The following is a 21,061-nucleotide window of genomic DNA, read 5'->3' as shown; positions in this document are numbered from 1 at the left end:
GCACATCACATCAAGTCTACACTTCCTTCCAACACAATACATACTATCTACTCACCAGCTCCATCTGCAGCAGTGTCCCAGAGTTCCGCAGGGGGGAGGTCAGGGGTGATCCTGGCAGGGGAGTACCTGAGGGAGGACGGCCGGATGCAGGGGACTAAGGTGGAGCTAGGGGGAGACCCTGAGGGGGCAGAGATAGGACCCTCTCCATGTTGCTCTGTGGTGATGAGGTCATGCTGAGGGCTTCCCCCTGCCTCCTCGTCCAGGTTGATGAGGCGATGCTGAACCGAGGGCAGGAGCTTTACCACACGCTGCCCACTCACCCTGCTCTTGGAGCCTGACTTCAGAGCTGACTTAATGGGCAGCTGCGGGGTTGGGGCGTCCCTATCCTTGGGGCTGCTGTTTCCGGAGTCTCCCACCAGAGGGCGGTCCAGAGCTACAGGGCTGCCTAGAGCAAAGGTGACGGCTCGCCTGCACACGTTGACCCTGTTTCTGGGGTTGGAGTTCCGACGGTGGGCCCACGAGGCACCATAGGGGCCATGTCCTGAGCCCACCCGTTTCAGCCGGCTCTCTCCCTTCCTGCTGCGCCTCCTCAACTTCCCGAAACCGGAGGCCCTCTCCCCCACTCCACCCCCGGCCCCGCCCTCTGTATCCTCTCCCAGAATCAGGACCTCACCGAAGGTGACCCCTGCCGCTTTGGGGTGGACGCTGCTGGGCTGGTCTGGTTGGGAGATCCCGTCTGATTGGGCTGGGGGGACCCAGCGAGGGACCATCCTGCCCTGATTCTCCTCCGCGTTGCCGGGCTGGGGCGGAGCAGTCTCTGGTTCGGGCACCGGAGGATCCCTAAGAATGGATCCACAAGCTTCACATTTCCTCACCACCACCACTACCTCCATTACCTGGGTGGAAGCAGCGTTCGGGACAGTAATGCTGATGCTAGACTCCGCCTTCTTTTCCAGAGTGCCCTTGGATTTCTGTCCCGTGGCCCGCACACGTTCCCTCACCCGATCCAGGTAGCGAGACTCCACCTCCTTCTCTGATTCGTCCTCAAACCGTACCCTTGTTGGTGAGTTACCATACCGACGATTACGCCCCCCAGGGGAGAGGTCTTTGCTTTGTGGGAGCAGGAGAGGGCCTGATGAGGGAGGGGCTGTCAACTCTTCCTTGGGTTTAAAATCCACAGCCTTTTGGAGCAGTGGTGAATCACTCCCAGATTGCTGCCTCCTGCTGGATAGAACAGGGAACACACTAAATACTGTATATAATAATAATAATAATAATAATAATAATAAATAATAATAATAATAATAATAGACTTCATTATCTGTACATATTTTCATAGACACGAATACAAGTACTTCTGCTGACACAAATCCATGAAAGCACATTAGTAATCTGTGTGTGTGTGTGTGTGTTTGAGAGTGTGTGTGTTCTCTCATGAGTGCCAGTATTCCTAATACCATTTGCTGTGAATGTATCCCACTGATATAAGAGGAGATTTAATGAACAAAATACCCATTACAAGAAATGAAACATCATGGTGTATGTGGTAAACATGGTTACATAAGATTCTGAAACCATCAGTCATTGGTAGTTATGTAATTACATTTACATTTTAGTCATTTAGCAGACGCTCTTATCCAGAGCGACTTACATGAGCAATTAGGGTTAAGTGCCTTGCTCAAGGGCACATCGACAGATTTTTCACCTAGTCGGCTCGGGGAGTAGAACCATCGACCTTTCAGTTACTGGCACAACGCTCTTAACCACTAAGCTACCTGCCGCCCCCAGAGAAATTAGAAATGAAGAACTGAAAGAATGGTGCCGAAGGACATGGCTGCCGTTTTACGGCCTCCTAACCTATTGTACTAATGTGTGTGTTTTTCGCGTTATTTGTAACTTATTTTGTACATAATGTTTTTGCCACTGTTTCTTATGACCGAAAAGAGCTTCTGGATATCAGGGCAGCGATTACTCACCTCGTACTGGACAAAGATTTTTTCTTTAACGAGTCGGACGCGAAGGATTTTCTTCAGATACCCGACAAGGCCCAAATCCCCGTCATTCGCATGAGAAAGAGACGGAAATATCGGGGACATAGGTCGGGGTGCCTTGTAAGGATCCGACGGCGAGTGGGTAATCTGCCTCTACCATCAGTCCTATTAGCCAACGTACAATCATTGGATAACGAAATAGATGAACTACGATCACGGATATCCTACCAACGGGACATTAAAAACTGTAATATCTTATGTTTCACCGAGTCGTGGCTGAACGATGACATGGATAACATACAGCTGGCGGGATACAGTGGGGAAAAAAAGTTTTTAGTCAGCAACCAATTGTGCAAGTTCTCCCACTTATAAAGATGAGAGAGGCCTGTAATTTTCATCATAGGTACACGTCAACTATGACAGACAAAATGAGGGGGAAAAAATCCAGAAAATCACATTGTAGGATTTTTTATGAATTTATTTGCAAATTATGGTGGAAAATAAGTATTTGGTCAATAACAAAAGTTTCTCAATACTTTGTTATATACCCTTTGTTGGCAATGACACAGGTCAAACGTTTTCTGTAAGTCTTCACAAAGTTTTTACACACTGTTGCTGGTATTTTGGCCCATTCCTCCATGCAGATCTCCTCTAGAGCAGTGATGTTTTGGGGCTGTCGCTGGGCAACACGGACTTTCAACTCCCTCCAAAGATTTTCTATGGGGTTGAGATCTGGAGACTGGCTAGGCCACTCCAGGACCTTGAAATGCTTCTTACGAAGCCACTCCTTCGTTGCCCGGGCGGTGTGTTTGGGATCATTGTCATGCTGAAAGACCCAGCCACGTTTCATCTTCAATGCCCTTGCTGATGGAAGGAGGTTTTCACTCAAAATCTCACGATACATGGCCCCATTCATTCTTTCCTTTACACGGATCAGTCGTCCTGGTCCCTTTGCAGAAAAACAGCCCCAAAGCATGATGTTTCCACCCCCATGCTTCACAGTAGGTATGGTGTTCTTTGGATGCAACTCAGCATTCTTTGTCCTCCAAACACGACTTTTTTTACCAAAAAGTTCTATTTTGGTTTCATCTGACCATATGACATTCTCCCAATCCTCTTCTGGATCATCCAAATGCACTCTAGCAAACTTCAGACGGGCCTGGACATGTACTGGCTTAAGCAGGGGGACACGTCTGGCACTGCAGGATTTGAGTCCCTGGCGGCGTAGTGTGTTACTGATGGTAGGCTTTGTTACTTTGGTCCCAGCTCTCTGCAGGTCATTCACTAGGTCCCCCCGTGTGGTTCTGGGATTTTTGCTCACCGTTCTTGTGATCATTTTGACCCCACGGGGTGAGATCTTGCGTGGAGCCCCAGATCGAGGGAGATTATCAGTGGTCTTGTATGTCTTCCATTTCCTAATAATTGCTCCCACAGTTGATTTCTTCAAACCAAGCTTCTTACCTATTGCAGATTCAGTCTTCCTAGCCTGGTGCAGGTCTACAATTTTGTTTCTGGTGTCCTTTGACAGCTCTTTGGTCTTGGCCATAGTGGAGTTTGGAGTGTGACTGTTTGAGGTTGTGGACAGGTGTCTTTTATACTGATAACAAGTTCAAACAGGTGCCATTAATACAGGTAACGAGTGGAGGACAGAGGAGCCTCTTAAAGAAGAAGTTACAGGTCTGTGAGAGCCAGAAATCTTGCTTGTTTGTAGGTGACCAAATACTTATTTTCCACCATAATTTGCAAATAACTTCATAAAAAATCCTACAATGTGATTTTCTGGATTTTTTTTTCTCAATTTGTCTGTCATAGTTGACGTGTACCTATGATGAAAATTACAGGCCTCTCTCATCTTTTTAAGTGGGAGAACTTGCACAATTGGTGGCTGACTAAATACTTTTTTCCCCACTGTATACGCTGCATCGGCAAGATAGAACAGCTGCCTCCGGTAAGACAAGGGGTGGCGGTCTGTGTATATTTGTAAACAACAGCTGGTGCACGAAATCTAATATTAAGGAGGTCTCGAGGTTTTGCTCACCTGAGGTAGAGTATCTCATGATAAGCTGTAGACCACAATATTTACCAAGAGAGTTTTAATCTATATTTTTCGTACCTGTCTATTTACCACCACAAATCGATGCTGGCACTAAGACCGCACTCAATGAGCTGTATAAGGCCATAAGCAAACAGGAAAACGCTCATCCAAAGGCGGCGCTCCTAGTGGCCGGGGACTTTAATGCAGGGAAACTTACATCCGTTTTACCTAATTTCAACCAGCATGTTAAATGTGCAACCAAAGGAAAGAAAACTCTAGACCACCTTTACTCCACACACAGAGACGTATACAAAGCTCTCCCTCGCCCTCCATTTGGCAAATCTGACCATAACTCTATACTCAGCTGTTCTGGATGACTGTGTGATCACGCTCTCCTTAGCCAATGTGAGTAAGACCTTTAAACAGGTCAACATTCACAAGGCCGCAGGGCAAGACGGATTACCAGGACGTGTACTCCGAGCATGCACTGACCAACTGGCAAGTGACTTCACTGACATTTTCAACCTGTCCCTGACTGAGTCTGTAATACCAACATGTTTCAAGCAGACCACCATAGTCCCTGTGCCCAAGAACACTAAGGTAACCTGCCTAAATGACTACCGACCCGTAGCACTCACGTCTGTAGCAATGAAGTGCTTTGAAAGGCTGGTCATGGCTCACATCAACACCATTATCACAGAAACCCTAGACCCACTCCAATTTCCATACCGCCCCAACAGATCCACAGATGATGCAATCTCTATTGCACTCCACACTGCCCTTTCCCACCTGGACAAAAGGAACACCTACGTGAAAATGCTATTAATTGACTACAGCTCAGCGTTCAACACCATAGTGCCCTCAAAGCTCATCACTAAGCTAAGGACCCTGGGACTAAACACCTCCCTCTGCAACTGGATCCTGGACTTCCTGACGGGCCACCCCCAGGTGGTGAGGGTAGGTAACAACACATCCTCTACGCTGATCCTCAACACGGGGGCCCCTCAGGGATGCGTGCTCAGTCCCCTCCTCTACTCCCTGTTCACCCATGACTGCATGGCCAGGCACGACTCCAACACCATCATTAAGTTTGCCGACGACACAACAGTGGTAGGCCTGATCACCGACAACGATGAGACAGCCTATAGGGAGGAGGTCAGAGACCTGGCCGTGTGGTGCCAGGATAACAACCTCTCCCTCAACGTGATCAAGACAAACATATACATTTACATTATTTAGCAGACGCTCTTATCCAGAGCAATTAGGGTTAAGTGCCTTGCTCAAGGGCACATCGACAGATTTTTCACCTAGTTGGCTCGGGGATTAGAACCAGCGACCTTTCGGTTACTGGCACAACGCTCTTAACCACTAAGCTACCTGCCGCCCCGAGGAGATGATTGTGGACTACAGGAAAAAGAGGACCGAGCATGCCCCCATTCTCATCGACAGGGCTGTAGTTGAGCAGGTTGAGAGCTTCAAGTTCCTTGGTGTCCATATCACCAACAAATTATCATGGTCCAAACACACCAAGACAGTCGTGAAGAGGGCACAACAAAGCCTATTGCCCTCAGGAGACTGAAAAGATTTGGCATGGGTCCTCAGATCTTCAAATAGTTCCACAGCTGCACCATCGAGAGCATCCTGACTGGTTGCATCACTGCCTGGTATGGCAACTGCTCGGCCTCCGACCGCAAGGCACTACAGAGTAGTGTGTACGGCCCAGTACATCACTGGGGCCAAGCTTCCTGCCATCCAGGACCTCTATACCAGGCGGTGTCAGAGGAAGGCCCTAAAATTGTCAAAGACTCCAGCCACCCTAGTCATAGACTGTTCTCTCTGCTACCGCACGGCAAGCGGTACCGGAGCGCCATGTCTAGGTCCAAAAGGCTTCTTAACAGCTTCTACCCCCAAGCCATAAGACTTCTGAACTGCTAATCAAATGGCTGCCCGGACTATTTGCATTGTCCCCCCCCCTTTACGCTGCTGCTACTCTCTGTTTATTATCTATGCATAGTCACTCTACCTACATGTACATATTACCTCAATTACCTCGACTAACCTGTGCCCCCACACATTGACTCTGTACCGGTACCCCCTGTATATAGCCTCACTATTGTTACTTTACCGCTGCTCTTTAATTATTTTTAAATTTTTATTTATAAAATGTTTACTTAACACTTATTTTTCTTAAAACTGCATTGTTGGTTAAGGGCTTGTAAGTAAGCATTTCACTGTAAGGTCTACACCTGTTGTATTCGGCGCATGTGACAAATACAATTTGATTTGATGTAGGAAGGGGTAGGCACACTGATACAGTATAAAGACAGACAGACAGACAAACAGATCATCAGGTAGTCAGACTAACAGACAGACAGACAGACAGAGCATCAGGTAGTCAGAATAACAGACAGACAGACAGAGCATCAGGTAGTCAGAATAACAGACAGACAGATAGAGCATCAGGTAGTCAGACTAACAGACAGACAGAGCATCAGGTAGTCAGACTAACAGACAGACAGACAAACAGACAGACAGACAGACAGAGTATAAGGTAGTCAGACTAACATACAGACAGAGCATCAGGTAGTCAGACTAACAGACAGACAGAGCATCAGGTAGTCAGACTAACAGACAGACAGATAGACAGACAAAGCATCAGGTAGTCAGACAAACAGACAGACAAAGCATCAGGTAGTCAGACAAACAGACAGACACACAGAGCATCAGGTAGTCAGACTAACAGACAGACAGACAGAGCATCAGGTAGTCAGACTAACAAACAGACAGACAGAGCATCAGGTAGTCAGACTAACAGACAGACACACAGAGCATCAGGTAGTCAGACTAACAGAAGGGGGGGGATAGAGATCAACAGAGGAGCAGATACAGCTGACTTACGGGTTGTATCTCTGTGCAGAATGGGCGCGGCGGGTTGGGGGGCGTTCCCCTTTGGCGTGATTGAAGTGGGCTTTTAACCGAGCCCTCTCCAGCAGGAGCATGGCCTGCTCATGTCTGGGGCTCAGAGGAAGTTCCACAGGGTTGAAGTGTGAGCTGTCAATCACACAGAGACCGAGGGTGAATGGGAGAGGGAGATATAGAAATATAGAAGGTGATAGAAATGTCTTACCAATCCTCGCCAGGAGAGGGTATAATCACCCTGTGGGATACTTAAATAGTTTGTTGGGAGGATTTGGGTTCAGGGTGGTCTTTGAGCTAGTCATTGAAGTGGTTACATGTTTGTTTATTTATCGTAGATATGGAAAAATAGCACACCTTTTAACTTTGTAAGGGGCATCTTCTGTGATAGCATGGACAGGACCATTGGGGACTATCTCCATTTTAAAATAGTCAATGTATTATTATTATACTTCTATGAGTGTATTAGCAGTTCGTAAATATACTAAAAAGGTGCATACCACCACCTACTGTGCTGGAGTGTGTATAGTCTGAACAGCTATAAAGTCGCTGACCTGGATGGAATTCTGTGATTCTTTGTTAACCCATAGCAAGTCCCACCCAGTAGACTACTTCAAAATGGTGAAAGACCTCCAAGGTGCTGCCCATGCTAAAGCAGGCCTCTATCTACCTCTATGATATTGATCTTTCACCATTGAAGAAAGAAGTTGTCCTACCCTTTACTAAATCCTTGCCTTACACAACTGGTGACCGCAGCGGGATCCGAACACACACGATTGAAATGACTGGAGGGGGAAAAAAGGTGGGGAGGGTTGAGGTTGGGGGTAACCAGACAGTAGTCCAATATTGCTGTACTATCCATGGCTTGCTGAATTAAAGATCTCTTAGCATATTGCTGATGTGATTAACGAGGTTCATAATCATTTTTCTGGTCTACAGTAATCGATAAGGTCAAACTCCAAATTTTGTGTAGCCATGAAATCATTTGAAATGCATTTTGTCTTGAATCATTTGCCTGCACCACACATCTAGCCTCATAATTACCGGACCGATTACCGCTGCACTATTTCCATGTAGCGAACATCCATGTAAGCTTGCGAGATCATGTGGCTTGCGAAGCTACCACACATCTGGTGCCTTCAGTTGTATCGAGCTGATCCTGCACAGTTACATATCCAGAGAACATCATATGCCCTACGGATATAGTTAAAGAGAATGGAGCTCTGAACCTCAGTCTTCTACGCTAAGCCTTCTTATGTAATATCCGATTGGACTGGGGCGTGGTGGCGAGCTTAGCCCCTGTATTGTACTTCATCCCCTGTATTCCAGTTGATCCTCTGCTCTATGGGCTTTAGCGGCCAGGAGAGTATGATACGCCTGTGGATTATCCCTGTCACCAACACACTCATCCACTCCTGTATGTACGGAGGATGGAGGAAGATTTTGTGTATGCAGGCAGCTTAGCTTTGTAATGTTCGTATTTATTAAGATTAAGTTCACTTTATTGGTCAATTGCACACAAGGTCCAACAGAAATTTGACGTCCGCTTTTAACCCAACCACTCCGAAAGACACACATATACAGTGGGGGGAAAAAGTATTTAGTCAGCCACCAATTGTGCATGTTCTCCCACTTAAAAAGATGAGAGAGGCCTGTAATTTTCATCATAGGTACACGTCAACTATGACAGACAAAATGAGAATTTTTTTCTCCAGAAAATCACATTGTAGGATTTTTAATGAATTTATTTGCAAATTATGGTGGAAAATAAGTATTTGGTCAATAACAAAAGTTTCTCAATACTTTGTTATATACCCTTTGTTGGCAATGACACAGGTCAAACGTTTTCTGTAAGTCTTCACAAGGTTTTTACACACTGTTGCTGGTATTTTGGCCCATTCATTCATGCAGATCTCCTCTAGAGCAGTGATGTTTTGGGGCTGTCGCTGGGCAACACAGACTTTCAACTCCCTCCAAAGATTTTCTATGGGGTTGAGATCTGGAGACTGGCTAGGCCACTCCAGGACCTTGAAATGCTTCTTACGAAGCCACTCCTTCGTTGCCCGGGCGGTGTGTTTGGGATCATTGTCATGCTGAAAGTCCCAGCCACGTTTCATCTTCAATGTCCTTGCTGATGGAAGGAGGTTTTCACTCAAAATCTCACGATACATGGCCCCATTCATTCTTTCCTTTACACGGATCAGTCGTCCTGGTCCCTTTGCAGAAAAACAGCCCCAAAGCATGATGTTTCCACCCCCATGCTTCACAGTAGGTATGGTGTTCTTTGGATGCAACTCAGCATTCTTTGTCCTCCAAACACGACGAGTTGAGTTTTTACCAAAAAGTTATATTTTGGTTTCATCTGACCATATGACATTCTCCCAATCCTCTTCTGGATCATCCAAATGCACTCTAGCAAACTTCAGACGGGCCTGGACATGTACTGGCTTAAGCAGGGGGACACGTCTGGCACTGCAGGATTTGAGTCCCTGGCGGCGTAGTGTGTTACTGATGGTAGGCTTTGTTACTTTGGTCCCAGCTCTCTGCAGGTCATTCACTAGGTCCCCCTGTGTGGTTCTGGGATTTTTGCTCACCGTTCTTGTGATCATTTTGACCCCACGGGGTGAGATCTTGTGTGGAGCCCCAGATCGAGGGAGATTGTATGTCTTCCATTTCCTAATAATTGCTCCCACAGTTGATTTCTTCAAACCAAGCTGCTTACCTATTGCATTTTCAGTCTTCCCAGCCAGGTGCAGGTCTACAATTTTGTTTCTGGTGTCCTTTGACAGCTCTTTGGTCTTGGCCATAGTGGAGTTTGGAGTGTGACTGTTTGAGGTTGTGGACAGGTGTCTTTTATACTGATAACAAGTTCAAACAGGTGCCATTAATACAGGTAACGAGTGGAGGACAGAGGAGCCTCTTAAAGAAGAAGTTACAGGTCTGTGAGAGCCAGAAATCTTGCTTGTTTGTAGGTGACCAAATACTTATTTTCCACCATAATTTGCAAATAAATTCATTAAAAATCCTACAATTTTTTTTCTCCATTTGTCTGTCATAGTTGACGTGTACCTTTGATGAAAATTACAGGCCTCTCTCATCTTTTTAAGTGGGAGAACTTGCACAATTGGTGGCTGACTATATACTTTTCCCCCCTACTGTATACATATACAGGTTTTGGATAGGTGTGGGGGGCTGCCACACTGGGTGCCCGGGGAGCTGTTGTTGTAGGGGGTTAAGTGCCTTGCTCAAGGGCACAATGGCAGGCAGTGGCATCTAGGATTTGATTTGTTGCCAGCTCATTCCCTGACAACTTTTTCTAGTAAAGTCCAGGATTCTAAATGGCAACCCTCTGGTTGCTGGCTCGCCTCTCTAACTGCTAGGCTACCTATCCTCTACCTCCAGTCTCATGGGAGAGGTGTGATCTGATGTCATATGCTATATTAGCATCTTTACGTAGCTTATTTTTCAATCTGCAAAACAAATTGGACCGGACTGCTTTACATTCCAAGAATATATAGCGGGCAAAAACTATCCCTAAAAAGATGGTTGAACCCCCACCTAGCCTCACACACTTACCACCCCATTTTTCTATGCAGACAGACACTAGTGTGATATTCCTTACCCGGGCAGTTCAAGCAGCTCCTGTTGTGGAATGTTTGAATCCCACTTATGGTTCCGGAAGGCAGATGCGTCTAGAGACACTGAAAACAGAACTTTCACCATTAAAATAAAGCTTTTCAAACCTAGTTCCATGCCATGCAAATGGACCCTCACGCATTACTTGCAACAAATCCAAAGGAACAGTTCAACAAGCTGAGTATTACACAATGCTATTACATAGTTATACAAAACCAATTTCAATTCACATGGTTGAAGTTTAGGGTGGAGATGCTTCAAATACATTTTATGGCAGGATATGATACTCACAGTTAAGCAAATATAGGAGCAGAAGTGCATTGTTAAAGCATGTATGCAGGTACTAAACTGCCAAGGGCTTTACACAACCATAAAGGTTTCCATAAGCCCCACATCACATCAAACCCATGGACCGGTCCAAAAGCTAATCTCTGATCCTCCTAATGCCTGTCAGATTCATGGGCCTTACATAACGCCGGGAACAGAGAGGTATTAAACAATATCATCTGATCATGCCCTGCACTCAGTGCACTGCACGGTAAAAAGAAAATACTCTGGATCAACCAAAAAAAATTACTTCAACTGGTTACAAGTAAATTAGTTATGCTTTCTCAATTGAAAAACACTACATTTGTTGAAACCAAATATATTATTCAATGCCAACTGTTTTATTTGATTATTACCAAACATATATTTCAAGTTGCAACCTATTTCTTTCAACACTCAACTTACTTTTCCCCTTTGGTTCAACCTAATAAATAACAAATACAAACTAATATTTAATGTAAATACATCCCATGTTTTCATCTTGTTCCAAGTTCACTTTTTAATTTGGAATTACCTATCCAAATATATTCAATTGGGTTACAACCATCAAACAGGCAAAGAGTCAATACAGGATTAAGATTGAATCCTATTACACCAGGTATGACGCTCTTCAGATATGGCAGGGCTTTTAAAACTATCACAGATTACAAAGGGAAACCCAGCCGAGAGCTGCCCAGTGACGCGAGCCTACCAGACGAGCTAAATGCCTTCTATGCTCGCTTCGAGGCAAGCAACACTGAACCATGCGTGAGAGCACCAGCTGTTCCGGACGACTGTGTGATCATGCTCTTCGTAGCCGATGTGAGTAAGACCTTTAAAAAGGTTAACATTCACAAGGCCGCGGGGCCAGATGGATTACCAGGACTCATACTCAGACCTTGCGCTGACCAGCAGGCAAGTGTCTTTCCTGACATTTTCAACCTCTCCCTGACCCAGTCTGTAATCCCTACTTGTTTCAAGCAGACCACCATAGTCCCTGTGCCCAAGAACGCCAAGGTAACCTGTCTAAATGACTACCGCCCTGTAGCACTCACATCTGTAGGAATGAAATGCTTTGAAAGGCTGGTCATGGCTCACATCAACACCATCATCCCATAAACCCTGGACCCACTCTCATTCACATACCGCCCAACCAGATCCACAGATGACGACATCTCAATTGCACTCTACACTGCCCTTTCCCACCTGGACAAAAGGAACACCTACGTGAGAATGCTGTTCATAGACTACAGATCAGAATTCAACACCATAGTGCCCACCAAGCTCATCACTAAGCTAAGGTCCCTTGGGACTGAACACCTCCCTCTGCAACTGGATTTCCTGACAGGCCGCCCCCAGGTGGTGAGGGTAGGCAACAACACATCCGCCACGCTGACCCTCAACACGTGTGCCCCTCAGGGAAGTGTGCTTAGTCTCCTCCTGTACTCCCTGTTCACCCACGACCGTGTGGCCGTACACGACTCCAACACCATCATCAAGTTTGCTGATGACACAACGGTGGTGGGCCTGATCACCAACAACAATGAGACAGCCTATAGGAAGGAGGTCACAGACCTGGCCGTGTGGTGCCAGGACAACAACCTCTCTCTCAACAAGGGCAAGAGCTTCAAGTTCCTCGGTGTCCACATTGCTAAGGACCTATCATGGTCTAAACAGACCAACACAGTCGTGAAGAGGGCACGACAACGCCTCTTCCCCCTCAGGAGGCTGAAAAGATTTGGCATGGGCCCTCAGATCCTCAAAACGTTCTACAGCTGCACCATTGAGAGGATCTTAATTGGCTGCATCACCGCTTGGTATGGCAACTGCTTGGCATCCGACCGCAAGGCGCTACAGAGGGTAGTGCGTGTACGGCCCAGTACATCACTGGGGTCGAACTCCCTGCAATCCAGGACCTATATACCAGGCGGTGTCAGAGGATGACCCTAAAAATGGTCCCACCCAAGTCAAATACTATTTTCTCTGCTACCGCACGGCAAACTGTACCCTTTTTGCACTCTTTTTGACTCTATGCACACACACTGGACTCACACACTCACACATACTTACACTGACACTCCAACACATAAACATACACACACACACTCACACTCTCATCACATACGCTGCTACTACTGTCCATTATCTATCCTGTTGCCTAGTCACTTTACCCCTACCTACCCTACCAGTCCAAAGTTTTAGAACACCTATTAATTCAAGGATTTTTCTTTATTTTTACTATTTTCTACATTGTAGAATAATAGTGAAGACATCAAAACTATGGCTTGTGAAAGTATTAACCCCTCTTGGCATTTTTCCTATTTTGTTGCCTTACAACCTGGAATTTTGAGTTTGTCTCGTTTGATTTACACAACATGCCTACCACTTTGAAGATGCAAAATATTTTTTTTTGTGAAACAAACAAGAAATAAGACAAAAAAAACAGAAAACTTGAGCGTGCATAACTATTTATAGAGACACCTTTTGCAGCAATTACAGCTGCAAGTCTCTTGGGGAATGTCTCTATAAGCTTGGCACATCTAGCCACTGGGATTTTTGCCCATTCTTCAAGGCAAAACTGCTCCAGCTCATTCAAGTTGGATGGGTTCCGCTAGTGTACAGCAATCTTTAAGTCATACCACAGATTCTCAATTGGATTGAGGTCTGGGCTTTGACTAGGCCATTCCAAGACATTTAAATGTTTCCCCTTAAACCACTAGAGTGTTGCTTTAGGTAGTATACTTAGGGTCATTGTCCTGCTGGAAGGTGAACCTCAGTCCCAGTTTCAAATCTCTGGAAGAGTGAAACAGGTTTCCCTCAAGAATTTCCCTGTATTTAGCGCCATCTATCATTCCTTCAATTCTGACCAGTTTCCTAGTCCCTGCCGATGAAAAACATCCCCAGGGCATGATGCTGCTACCACCATGCTTCACTGTGGGGATTGTGTTCTCGGGGTGATGAGAGGTGTTGGGTTTGCTTCAGACATAGCGTTTACCTTTTGGCGAACACCAAACGTGTTTGCTTATTTCTTTCTTTAAGCAATGGCTTTTTTCTGGCCACTCTTCCGTAAAGCCCAGCTCTGTGGAGTGTACGGCTTAAAGTGGTCCTATGAACAGATACTCCAATCTCCGCTGTGGAGCTTTGCAGCTCCTTCAGGGTTATCTTTGATCTCTTTGTTGCCTCTCTGATTAATGCCCTCCTTGCCTGGTCCGTGAGTTTTGGTGGGCGGCCCTCTCTTGGCAGGTTTGTTGTGGTGCCATATTCTTCAAATTTTGTAATAATGGATTTAATGGTGCTCCGTGGGCTGTTCAACGTTTTGGATATAATTTTTTATAACCCAACCCTGATCTGTACTTCTCCACAACTTTGTCCCTGACCTGTTTGGAGAGCTCCTTGATCTTCATGGTGCCGCTTGCTTGGTGGTGCCCCTTGCTTAGTGGTGTTGCAGACTCTGGGGCCTTTCAGAACAGGTGTCTATATACTGAGATCATATGACAGATCATGTGACACTTAGATTGCACACAGGTGGACTTTATTTAACTAATTATGTGACTTCGGAATGTAATTGGTTGCACCAGATCTTATTTAGGGGCTTCATAGCAAAGGGGGTGAATACATATGCACGCACCACTTTTCAGTTATTAATTTTTTTAGAATTCTTTGAAACAAGTTCTTTTTTTCATTTCACTTCACCAATTTGGACTATTTTGTGTATATCCATTACATGAAATCCAAATAAAAATCCATTTAAATTACAGGTTGTAATGCAACAAAATAGGAAAAACGCCAACGGGGATGAATACCTTTGCAAGGCACAGTAGTAACCAAAAAAGTGTTATATATTTTATATTCTTCAAAGTAGCCACCCTTTGCCTTGATGACAGCTTTGCACACTATCGGCATTCTCTCAACCAGCTTCATGAGGTAGTCACCTGGAATGCATTTCAATTAACAGGTGTGCCTTCTTAAAAGTTAATTTGTGGCATTTCTTTCCTTCTTAATGCGTTTCAGCCAATCAGTTGTGCTGTGACAAGGCAGGGGTGGTATACAGATGATAGCCCTATTTGGTAAAAGACCAAGTCCGTATTATGGCAAGAACAGCTCAAATAAGCAAAGAGAAACAACAGTCCATCATTAACACATGAAGGTCAGTCAATACGGAACATTTCAAGAACTTTGAACGTTTCTTCAAGTGCAGTCGCAAAAACCATCAAGCGCTATGATGAAACTGGCTCTCATGAGGACCGCCACAGGAATGGAAAACCCAGAGTTACCTCTGCTGCAGAGAATAAGTTAATTAGAGTTACCAGCCTCAGAAATTGCAGCCCAAATAAATGCTTCACAGAGTTCAAGTAACAAACACATCTCAACATCAACTGTTCAGAGGAGACTGTGTGAATCAGGCCTTCATGGTCGAATTGCTGCAAAGAAACCACTACTAAAGGACACCAATAATAAGAAGAGACTTGCTTGGGCCAAGAAACATGAGCAATGGACATTAGACCGGTTGAAATTTGTCCTTTGGTCTGGAGTCCAAATTTGAGATTTTTGGTTCCAACCGCCGTGTCTTTGTGAAATGCGGTGTGGGTGAACGGATGATCTCCGCATTTGTATTTCCCACCGTAAAGCATGGAGGAGGTGTTATGGTGTGGGGGTGCTTTGCTGGTGACACAGTCTGTGATTTTTTAAAATTCAAGGCACACTTAACCAGCATGGCTACCACAGCATTCTGCAGCGATACGCCATCCCATCTGGTTTGGGCTTAGTGGGACTATAATTTGTTTTTCAACAGGACAATGACCTAACACACCTCCAGGCTGTGTAAGGGCTATTTTACCAAGAAGGAGAGTGATAGAGTGCTGCATCAGATGACCTGGCCTTCACAATCCCCTGAGTGAAGGAAAAGCAGCCAACAAGTGCTCAGCATATGTGGGAACTCCTTCAAGACTGATGGAAAAGCATTCCAGGTGAAGCTGGTTGAGAGAATGCCAAGAGTGTGCAAAGCTGTCATCAAGGCAAAGGGTGGCTATTTGAAGAATCTCAAATATAAAATATATTTTGATTTGTTTAACACTTTTTTGGTTACTACATGATTCCATTGTTGTTATGTCATAGTTTTGATGTCTTCACTATTATTCTACAATGTAGAAAATAGTAAAAATTAAGAAAAACCCTTGAATGAGTAGGTGTTCTAAAACTTTCGACCGATAGTGTACAGTGAGGGAAAGTATTTGATCCCCTGCTGATTTTGTACGTTTGCCCACTGACAAAGAAATTATCAGTCTATAATTTTAATGGTAGGTTTATTTGAACAGTGAGAGACAGAATAACAACAAAAAAATCCAGAAAAACGCATGTCAAAAATGTTATAAATTGATTTGCATTTTAATGAGGGAAATAAGTATTTGACCCACTCTCAATCAGAAATATTTCTGGCTCCCAGGTGACTTTTATACAGGTAACTCTTAAAGGAAGTGCTCCTAATCTCAGTTTGTTACCTGTATAAAAGACACCTGTCCACAGAAGCAATCAATCAATCAGATTCCAAACTCTCCACCATGGCCAAGACCAAAGAGCTCTCCAAGGATGTCAGGGACAAGATTGTAGACCTACACAAGGCTGGAATGGGCTACAAGACCATCGCCAAGCAGCTTGGTGAGAAGGTGACAACAGTTGGTGCGATTATTCACAAATGGAAGAAACACAAAATAACTGTCAATCTCCCTCGGCCTGGGGCTCCATGCAAGATCTCACCTCGTGGAGTTGCAATGATCATGAGAACGGTGAGGAATCAGCCCAGAACTACACGGGAGGATCTTGTCAATGATCTCAAGGCAGCTGGGACCATAGTCACCAAGAAAACAATTGGTAACACACTACGCCGTGAAGGACTGAAATCCTGCAGCGCCCGCAAGGTCCCCCTGCTCAAGAAAGCACATAAACAGGGCCGTCTGAAGTTTGCCAATGAACATCTGAATGATTCAGAAGAGAACTGGGTGAAAGTGTTGTGGTCAGATGAGACCAAAATCGAGCTCTTTGGCATCAACTCAACTCGCCGTGTTTGGAGGAGGAGGAATGCTGCCTATGACCCCAAGAACACCATCCCCACAGTCAAACATGGAGGTGGAAACATTATGCTTTGTGGGTGTTTTTCTGCTAAGGGGACAGGACAACTTCACCGCATCAAAGGGACGATGGACGGGGCCATGTACCGTCAAATCTTGGCTGAGAACCTCCTTCCCTCAGCCAGGGCATTGAAAATGGGTCGTGGATGGGTATTCCAGCATGACAATGACCCAAAACACACGGCCAAGGCAACAAAGGAGTGGCTCAAGAAGAAGCACATTAAGGTCCTGGAGTGGCCTAGCCAGTCTCCAGACCTTAATCCCATAGAAAATATGTGGAGGGAGCTGAAGGTTTGAGTTGCCAAACGTCAGCCTTGAAACCTTAATGACTTGGAGAAGAGTGGAACAAAATCCCTCCTGAGATGTGTACAAACCTGGTGGCCAACTACAAGAAACGTCTGACCTCTGTGATTGCCAACAAGGGTTTTGCCACCAAGTACTAAGTCAGAGGGGTCAAATACTTATTTCCCTCATTAAAATGCAAATCAATTAATAACTTTTTTGACATGCATTTTTTAAGGATTATTTTGTTGTTATTCTGTCTCTCACTGTTCAAATAAACCTACCATTAAAATTATAGACTGATCATGTCTTTGTCAGTGGGCAGACGTACAAAATCAGCAGGGGATCAAATACTTTTTTCCCTCACTGTATATGTACATATCTACCTCAATTTCCTCCTACCCCTGCACACTGACTCGGTACTGGTACCCCATGTATATAGCCAAGCTATCATTACTCATTGTGTATTTATTCCTCGTGTTACTTTTTGTTATTTAATTTGTATTATATTTTTTAATTTATTCTGCATTGTTGGGAAGGGCCCGTAAGTAAGTATTTCACTGTTAGTCTACACCTGTTGTTTATGAAGCATGTGACAATAAATAATGTATTTGAAACAATTAAATCATTTTCTTGTAAATCAAGAAATTAAGTTGGTTCAATATATTGAAATAATGTTTCCAAACATATTATTTTCACAAGACGTCCACATTTAGTAGCCGCAACCAAGCATTGTCTACCTTAACATAGAAACCTTATCAGGCTCTTTAGTATCAGATGTACTTATGCAATTATCATTAAAATGCAGGCAAGTACACATTTTAGTTTGAATAACGAATACTATAGACCACATTAACTGGAATGACATTCACTCTCACAGGTGGGCTGCTGCCGCTACATTTCCCACACCGCTATTCAATGTGAAAGCGCATGAGGTGTTGAAAGCAATTTAGAAGCTTTTATTCAATTCAGAAAGTCACATTGATCAGTCAAATTTGTCATTTGATTTCAGACAAATTGAATAGAATAGGTTGAACTAACCAAAGCGTAACACACACACACACACACACACACACACACAGACACACAGACAGAGTGCTAATAATAGCTACAGAACACCAGCACATCTGTTCCTCTAAGTGCTCCTGATGGTGGGAGGTGCTGACAGAAATAGAATGCATAACTCTGTATCTCATGTTCAATTTACAGTAATTCATCTGACACATGATCACAGTTGTAAGCACACATTGATATGCTTTATAATTCTTGGATTTATCTAATCAACTACGCCTGGTTTGCTTACAAAACAATTGTTATTTACTTGAAAAGGAGGTGCATGTAAAACGTGCAACTAAGCCCTCCTCTCCAACCCTATCATGATTGAGCAAATTATTTGTGTTCCAAAGCGTGATTTGTTTACCTACCATACTCTTGATGGACACTTTGTCCAACAGCACATGTTCTACCATGTTCTTAAACCATGAGAGGCCCAGAATGGGATACTTTGGCTACGTTTACACAGGCAGCCCAATTCTGATATTTTTTTCACTAATTTGTCTTTTGACCAACAAGATCAGATCTGAAAAATATTCTGATTTGAAAAGATCTGATGTGATTGGTCAAAAGACCAATTAGTGGAAAAAAATATTGATCTGCCTGTGTAAACGCAGCCTTGGTAAATATTTTACTTAAGTTATTGAATTTACCTCTCCAAGCACCCGGACTTGTTTTACAACAAGGTGTACCAAGATGTATTTTCTAAACTGGAACTTCATACCATCTCTCTTGTGTATCTGGTCGACACAGAGGTACGGGATCTCCACGCCACCTTTCTCCTCTCCTCTCTTGGCGTTCCTTCGTCTGTTCACTGACCGTCCTCTGGATCTCTGGTTGGCCTCCATGGTCTCCCCCAGCGAAAGCGTCCCTTCCTGCGAGCACACGCTCTCCCAGCTCTCTGCCCTCCACAGCCCCCCCACGCGATCCATAGGCTCCTTCGCTTCTTTCTTATCACACCTCTCCAGGTAGCAGTCCAGGCTGTCCGAACGCAGCATGTTCCAACACCCTTCACTCTCGTCCTTGTCCTCGTCTACAGAATCCACAGAAGCCAGTCTTGACTTACTCTGGGGCCCTGAGAGGGTGGCATTCGCAGGGGGTTCGTCCTTCAGACGTACAAATGACGAGGGTATGGGCATTGTAGTCTGAGTGCCCACAGTAGACTTGGTGCTCACCCTATTCAGAATCAGAGTCTCCGGGCGTGCCACCCTCCAGAAGCCTTTAGGAGGTGCCCAGTGTCTGTGAGAAGAGGAAGAGGAGGAAGAGGAGGTGGAGGAGGATGCAGGAGCGGGCTTTGGAGAAGGAGGGGGGTCCTCCTTGGTTGCGCCGGTGCTGTCTGACTGGATGTTCTCCAAGCTCTCCAAGCTGGCCCCCTCCCCCAAACCGCGAGACTGCCCCGGCACACCCCCAGCCGGGCCTCCCCTCTCCCCCTTCTCTGCCCCCTTCCCCATGGCACCCCAGCTCTCCTTCTCCCTCTGTGGTTCAGTCGGGTCGGTGTGGAGCTGTACCCTGGCCACCACCTCTTCCTCTACCTCGTCTTCACTACTGCTGGACCTATTCCTCTGGTCAAAGTGCCGGAAGGGCACAGGTGGTGGCACCTCCCCCCTACTGCGGCCCTTCTGTCTGGGCAGGGCCTGGAACGAGACTGGTCCCTCTGCCTGGAGCTCTGAGGCCCTATTGTCCTCCCTCACCCTCTCCCTCTTTCCCTCTCTCCCTCCGGAGAGTGTATTCACCTTGGACTGCAGGGAATAGACGGCGGAGCCTGGAGGAGGGGGGGAAGAAGGGGAAAGCAAGGGAGAGGAGGAAGAGAGTGTGCCAGGCTTGGGGACAAGACTCAGGAGGAGGCCCCGGTCATCAGAGGCTCTTGACTGAGGCGGAGAGCTGGCGGGAGCAAATGTTTGTGTGATTTGGACCTCTTTCTCCTCCATTGGCTGGCAAGGCAAAGAAAAAGAGTCTGATTGGAACCTAATGAGGAAAAGGGATCACTATTTGTTGCCTCTGGTAAAATAGACTTACTAGGCCTAGGATACCTAAAGTAGTGGATTCAATTCACTATGTACCCTTTATCCAATGATTACTGCGTAGGATAATCCTTTGGAATGGAAATAGGCCACCAGTGCATAAGAAGCCTGTGTGTGTGGCTGGCATGTACTGACAATATAAAAGTGTTGTTGTCATCAAATACATTTGATGACAAGGTTATAGAAAATAAAATATGGATTTGGCTACATGTAATTTTATTCTAATAGGCCTACTGAAATAGTTGTCTTTATAAGCAGTTGCAGAATGATTAGGCACTGGATTTGTCCAGTTGTGTTATGTGTTAATAAAACTAAGTAAAAGGACAACAATGATCTATTACTAAGCACCCAACTGTAGGATATCATCACACATGAGTGAATGACCTATTTGCCTTAGAAAGAATTCCCCTGACATTTCAAATGAACCAAAGAGGATAATAATACAATATCAAAAAAGTATTTCAATGTTATCAATGACAGGACAAAAAACATTATGACATGGTCAATCATTTACCTGGAAAGATCTTGGTGATATCTTCTTTAGATGCAATTCACCACAGTTCAAGAAACTCACGTTCGCGCCGACTTAAATTGGCGGGGCACAACGATCCACAACAAAACCTGGGCTATGTGGAACAAGCTTGAGCGTAGAGGACTAAACTCCGGTATCAGAAACTTCCTTCACCATAGAGTGGA

The 21,061-nt window shown here is 45.1% G+C and overlaps 1 protein-coding gene across 1 annotated transcript; it reads right to left on the bottom strand.

The window, feature by feature from the left end:
• Window positions 1-47: 47 nt before the first annotated feature.
• Window positions 48-20,272, bottom strand: LOC121581691. The gene is made up of 4 exons (XM_041897171.2): window positions 19,069-20,272; window positions 10,565-10,643; window positions 6,925-7,077; window positions 48-1,224 (listed from the first exon to the last, which is right to left on the bottom strand). The coding sequence occupies exons 1-4, from the start codon at window positions 20,270-20,272 to the stop codon at window positions 48-50; spliced, it is 2,613 nt and encodes an 870-aa protein (XP_041753105.2).
• Between the last annotated feature and the right edge of the window lie 789 nt (window positions 20,273-21,061).

This window comes from Coregonus clupeaformis, chromosome 14 (genome assembly GCF_020615455.1).
Source record: "Coregonus clupeaformis isolate EN_2021a chromosome 14, ASM2061545v1, whole genome shotgun sequence".
Taxonomy (NCBI): domain Eukaryota; kingdom Metazoa; phylum Chordata; class Actinopteri; order Salmoniformes; family Salmonidae; genus Coregonus; species Coregonus clupeaformis.
The sequence above is the reverse complement of the archived record's forward strand: the minus strand, read 5'-3'. Positions and strand labels throughout refer to the sequence as shown.

Excerpts from the sequence above, each read along its gene's own strand:
- LOC121581691 (XM_041897171.2), bottom strand. The coding sequence starts at position 20,272 with ATGGAGGAGAAAGAGGTCCAAATCACACAAACATTTGCTCCCGCCAGC. Across the intron at positions 10,644-19,068 it reads CCAGATACACAAGAGAGATG|TGTCTCTAGACGCATCTGCC; the intron begins GTATGAAGTTCC and ends TTCTGTTTTCAG. Across the intron at positions 1,225-6,924 it reads TCTGCACAGAGATACAACCC|CAGGAGGCAGCAATCTGGGA; the intron begins GTAAGTCAGCTG and ends TGTTCTATCCAG.